Here is a 6,000-nt window from a genome sequence, read left to right on the forward strand (position 1 = left end):
GTTGGGGGGGGGGGGGGGGGGGGTTGCGAGGATTTCGTCAAAGCCCTCTGTACTTGATTACGTGCACACGACAAGTCAGAAAACTAGCAACTCGACCAAATAGACCACGGGATTCAGAACACTCGGTTCTCGACCTCGTGGACCACGAGGGGTCAGAAAACTCGGTACTCGACCTCGTGGACCATGGAGATTGAGAACACTTGGTACTAGAACATATGGACCACGAGGAATCCAAAACCTCGGTTTTCGATAACGTGGACCACGAGGAGTCCAAAAACCCGGTTTTCGATAACGTGGACCACGAGGAGTCCCAAACCTCGGTTTTCGATGACGTGGACCACGAGGAGTCCAAAACCTCAGTTTTCGATAACGTGGACCACGAGGAGTCCAAAAACTCGGTTTTCGGTAACGTGGACCACGAGAAGTCCAAGAACTCGGTACTCGACCTCGTGGACCACGGGGATTCAGAACACTTGGTACTAGACCATATGGACCACGAGGAGTCCAAAACCTCGGTTTTCGACCTCGTGGACCATGGGGAGGCAGAAAACTCGGTATTCGAAACGAGGACAACGAGGAGTCCGCAAATTTTGTACTCGACAACGTGGACCACGATGAGTCAGAGAACTCGGTACTCAACCTCGTGGACCACGTAGCAAAGATTGTGGAACCTTCATCTCGGGTAAACGGGGCTGTCTCGAGGAAAGACATTTTCATAAATCCGCAAACGGGTGAAAACTAGGTGACTCACTACGTCGAACTCTCTTATCTTGATGTTTTGGTTATGTCGAACTCTCTTATCTTGATATTTTGGTTCTTATCTTGATGTTTTGGTTATGTCGAACTCTCTTTTCTTGATGTTTTGGTTATGTCGAACTCTTGTATCTTGATGTTTTGGTTATGTCGAACTCTCTTATCTTGATGTTTTGGTTATGTCGAACTCTCTTATCTTGATATTTTGGTTATGTCGAACTCTCTTATCTTGATGTTTTGGTTATGTCGAACTCTCTTATCTTGATGTTTTGGTTATGTCGAACTCTTGTATCTTGATGTCTTGGTTATGTCGAACTCACTTATCTTGATGTTTTGGTTATGTCGAACTCTCTTATCTTGATGTTTTGGTTATGTCGAACTTTTTTTGAATGGATTGGGTTTAGTTATGCATTTTTTTTTAAATTTCGGTTACATCTAATGTACGTTATCTGAAGTATTTCCCAAGGTCCCAGCGACTTCGCCATAGCGAGTTTTGACTGTATATGTCAATGGAACAAATGCTTATCTCGACTTCTGTTAACTTAATTAATTGAATTATTATTTTAGTATTTCATTAATGACCACATTACGTAGGAATATAAATCAAACTAAAATGAATAGATTAACATGATAGATGCTTGACATAAAATGACTAATTTTACTGATTTAGTGTACATCCATATTATAAATTTATAATCCAAGCAACTGCTGGACATTTTTCATTATTTTGATTGTCAAAGTAAAGTTATAAATCCACCTATCACGGTTGTTGAAGTCACAGACAACCCAGGGTTGTAGAAACTATCCGCATCAATTCTGCAACTATCCTGTGATCCATCCTGTAATGCTTCTATGTTACTTCCGGTTCTGAATGGGGCTGTCTCGGGCCCATCAAAGCACAACTCCGCTGAAGCAGCCGAGGAATGCGCTCGGAATTCAGACCACACGGGGGACTTCTGAAAAGAAACAGAGAATCAAATAATTTCAGATGTTAAGAATCTATGAGTTACAGATAAACCAAGTGATACAATGTTTGCAAAAAGAAAAAGAAAAACTACTCTATTGTTAAGATAAATTAAACAAATAATTTGTACTTGAACGCTAAAATGATAATAATCTTAACTGGCAGAAGTAATTGGAAAATTCTAGTTGTTTCTGAGCGTTTATTTGTTTCCGTCGATATGAATATGAAACAGATTTAGAACCTTGATATTTCAGTGGGTATACATCATAGGAAATCTTCTACACTAGAACTGTAAGAAGTAGTACCTATGTTAAGGTTGAAGGATGATGCTTAGTAAATAACATCTGGATCGATGGTATTCGTGACCAATTGCTTGGCAAATACTCAAACGTTATTCCTGACCAATTGCTTGGCAAATACTCAGACATTATTCGTAACCAATTGCTTGACAAATACTCAGACGTTATTCGTCACCAATTGCTTGACAAATACTCAGACGTTAATCGTCACCAATTGCTTGACAAATACTCATACGTTATTCGTCACCAATTGCTTGACAAATACTCATACGTTATTCGTGACCAATAGCTTGACAAATACTCAGACGTAATTCGTGACCAATTGCTTGGCAAATACTCATACGTTATTCGTGACCAGGCGCGTAGCTGGATCAAAATCAATGTGGACGCCCATTGAGGCGGCGAAGCCGCCGAAGTGCTAGGGGGGTCTGGGGGCATGCCCCTCCGGAATTTTTTGAAACTGTTGAATGTAAATGGTGACATCTGACGCATTTTGGAAACGTATTATTGCCTTAAAATACTGAAACAAATTTCTCTTTTCACATCTGATTTATTTATTTGTGAACACATTCATTAAACAAAGTCAAGCCTTCGGCTTTTGCTTCCAGCGAATTTAGACACTACCTGGTCAATGTCAATGTTAACATCCCGATATACGTGCATCAGGGCAAGTCCTGTCATGCGCTCTGTCCGCATCGTCGACCTCAGGTAGGTTTTCACCCTGCGCATAACGCTAAAGCTCCGTTCAGCAGTAGCAGATGATGCCGGCATGGTCAGAAGAATGGTGAGTACTGTATAAACTCCCTTGTAAAGATCCGGATTGGTTGATGCTACAGTTTCACCCAATGTGCTTGGTTTGTCATTTTCATCCATCAATTGCCATCTAGCCTTCCACCGCCTAACCTCGTTATGGAATGACTGGTTTCCCTGAGGTAGGTCCACCGAATACCCCGCAAAAATGAGATCCACCATTCCGTCTGTGCAAAGGTTCAACTTGGATGGAATCAAGTACTGTGCACGGAATCTTTCCTCGGCCACAATCAATCTGTCGCTAAGTTCTTGACACAAATGGTCCAAGAAAGGGAAGTAGAGAGCTCGCTGCCAATACTGTTGTGGATCATTGGCCGGTGGGTTTGCCCGGTTTCGTTGGCGTTGAGCAAGACGGGGCATTGAAGGTTCAATCTCAAATTCTGCTGCAATATCTTTAGCGCTCTGAAACAATGCTTCCCAGACATTAGGGTCTGCCCTTTCGTTTTGAAACTGGCGGATGAGGGTTTGACTTTCTCGCGTTGCCTCAAGCAAATCGCAGTCGACTGCCTGAAGAAGATAAGACAACGGAACTGTACTTTGCATAACGTGCTCAGCAACGACCAGTCCGATTATGAAGTCAAACTTCATGATCGACGCCAAGTGTTGGCCTGCCTTGTCATCGCCATCCTCCTGTAGCTGTTCAAGGGCATGAACAACAACGCTGTATGCTGACTTGAACGTTGAGAGGGCATCGGCTCGGCTAGTCCACCTAGTTTCACACAGAGTTCTCAGTTTGGTGCGTTTCTTCAGCTTTTCCTGTGCGTCTTGGTCAGCAGCAAGTTCATCAACAAAGAAGTTTAGTCTTTTGGCCGAATAATCAAATGCAAACCCTACCTATTGCACAGTTGTCATCACTGACCTTATGCATGGGTCCTTGCTGCTATGCATAACTGCTAGGTTGAGGCAGTGGGCTCTACAGTGTACATACAGCGCAGACGGCACCCGTTGACGAATTCGTGCCTGTACGCCCCTGTGCTTTCCAGACATATTTGCGGCACCATCATAAGCCTGAGACCGCATCTTATCTACTTCGATTCCATGATTTTCAAGAGAGGTCAAGAGTAGTTCTGCAAGTACCTCGCCAGTTGTTCTACTTGCTTGAACAAATCCAAGAAAATCTTCACGGACTCTAAATTGCTGGGAACCGCTTCCACGTTGGACAAATCGCAGACACACGGACACCTGTTCTTTTGTTGACTTGTCGGTCGACTCATCGGCTATAAGAGCGAAACAGACTGCATCATTGCATGCCTGCACAATTTCGATCTGTATCTGCTCAGCACACAAACAGATCAGTTCATTCTGTATGTCGGGCGATGTGTATGTTGCCCTACGATTTTCTGGAACATTTAGATGCTGTGCTAGGATAGGGTCATCTGCTGCCTTTGAATGCAGTATGGCTAAAAAATTGCTTCGTTCTTCTGTATTACCTCTGATAGCGATATTTTGCTTACCACAAAGGACGATTACTTCTATAATTTTCCTGAGAATATGGCGGTTCTGCTCCACTAGGCGTCTGTGACTGTCCGATACAGAACTTGTGATGGGTTCCATCTTACCTGATTGTATATCAAGAAAATGTTCCGCCATAGCTGTAACATTGTGATGGTTTGACTCTGCTAATTCGTGCCTCTTGACGTACTTGGCTAGGTTGGACCAATCCTTCACTGGTGTACTGATGAAAGTTTTCTCCTTCGCATCTTTCCGTCCAAATACGAAACAGGGGGCGCAGAATAAGGCATCTGTAGAAATCGAGTATCTGAGCCAGGGGTGGTCTGTCAACCAGCTTGATGACAGCTTTCTCATTTTCCCATGGATGCTTCTACAAAAGAGAAAACAAAAGATGTATTAGTTGACCTGGTTCTGACTTCTATCAAGGAACAGTTTTCACCAAGAAGTGTCCGGTAAATTGTATTATAAATTTACCAAAGCTCTTTTTTGATGCAACTACCATAACCTATAAATGTTTAAAATATAATGCAACTAGGGTCTACACTATTTTGTTTACCTAACCCTGTACCTGCTATTCGCGACTATTCATGCTTACTCAAACAGCTTGAATCCAGACCAGACGCCGAGTATCTCATCTGGATCCAAGTTTTTTTTTAATACTAGAAAAAGGGTATACCAAATTTGAAGAAAATCGGACGATATTTAAAATTGAAGTAGACGATATTTTTAGCAGACGACAATTTTCGTAGCCGCCCGGCTAAGGGTAAAAAACATGACTAAACATATATGTTACATACTTAACTAATATCGACGACGTGATCGAGATTTAAAGGTCTGTCAGACTGGGGGCGTATTCATAAAGCTTCTTAGGAAAATCTCAAATTAGAGTGATAAATTCAAAGGCAGATTTCTCGGTTTTTACCCACAACACTTCAATGAAATTGTGTATGCTCAAATGTTAAACAACGTTTTACACAAGCATGCCATGTTGCAATGAAGTATAATTGAAAATAAACTGGAAATTTGCATTTTAAATTTTTACTTGAGTTGGGGATTTTTAAATCTGCGTGTCACTTAATTGTATTTTTTTGCATTCAAAAGACAACACAACCTACCTTGAGGGAAAGTTGAACATATGGCAGTCAGTCCATGTGTCTTTCAATATCGACCATTTCCACTTTGCTTCAAGTTCTCCACTTGCCGCAGTAGCTATATCAGGATATGAAGGACCACTGTGGGTAGACTTAACTGGCTGAGCCTGTCCAGGTTTGGTGCTGTCAGATTCTGTGGCAGATAGATCTAGGTCCATGCTGTTTGCATGCTCCGAAGGTGCCGTGCCGGTTGCTTCTGGGCACGCAGTCGCTGTCGCGGTTTCAAACATCCGCTTGAACATTTTGTCCAGTGTCATAGGTTTTGTTTTTTTCATTTTTTACAACAGCCCGAGGACGACCGCCATGAATTAATAAAATATTAAAAATATATTGACGTCACTTTCATATGTAGTGGATGACATACTAGTTGTGACGTCATAGTATGACACAGTTATCGACCGGGTCACCCAGAGTGGCGTGTAATTGACCTGATGTGCCGTTTTACTTTAAGTATTACACACTTTTTTCGTTTAAATTATTAAAAAAAAAATACTTTTATTTATTCAATAAAAGTAAACTCGTGAAAATAATGTGCACGCCCGGGCGTCTTGGCGTAAAGGCAGCTACGCGC

The 6,000-nt window shown here is 42.1% G+C and overlaps 1 protein-coding gene across 1 annotated transcript; it reads right to left on the reverse strand.

Annotated features, from left to right (window-relative positions):
- Nucleotides 1-1,487: 1,487 nt before the first annotated feature.
- LOC128237854 (zinc finger MYM-type protein 1-like) lies at nt 1,488-5,671 on the reverse strand. Its single transcript, XM_052953434.1, has 4 exons — nt 5,394-5,671; nt 3,686-4,648; nt 2,641-3,535; nt 1,488-1,709 (listed from the first exon to the last, which is right to left on the reverse strand). Exons 1-4 carry the CDS (start codon nt 5,669-5,671, stop codon nt 1,488-1,490), a joined length of 2,358 nt encoding a protein of 785 aa, XP_052809394.1.
- Between the last annotated feature and the right edge of the window lie 329 nt (nt 5,672-6,000).

Source organism: Mya arenaria, chromosome 6, assembly GCF_026914265.1.
Source record: "Mya arenaria isolate MELC-2E11 chromosome 6, ASM2691426v1".
In the NCBI taxonomy this organism is placed as follows: Eukaryota; Metazoa; Mollusca; class Bivalvia; order Myida; family Myidae; genus Mya; species Mya arenaria.

Coding starts and splice junctions, on each gene's coding strand:
- LOC128237854 (XM_052953434.1), bottom strand. CDS start 5,671: ATGTTCAAGCGGATGTTTGAAACCGCGACAGCGACTGCGTGCCCAGAA. Junction 4,649..5,393: donor ATGTTCAACTTTCCCTCAAG/GTAGGTTGTGTT, acceptor TCTCTTTTGTAG/AAGCATCCATGGGAAAATGA. Junction 3,536..3,685: donor AGCAAGGACCCATGCATAAG/GTCAGTGATGAC, acceptor GTGTGAAACTAG/GTGGACTAGCCGAGCCGATG.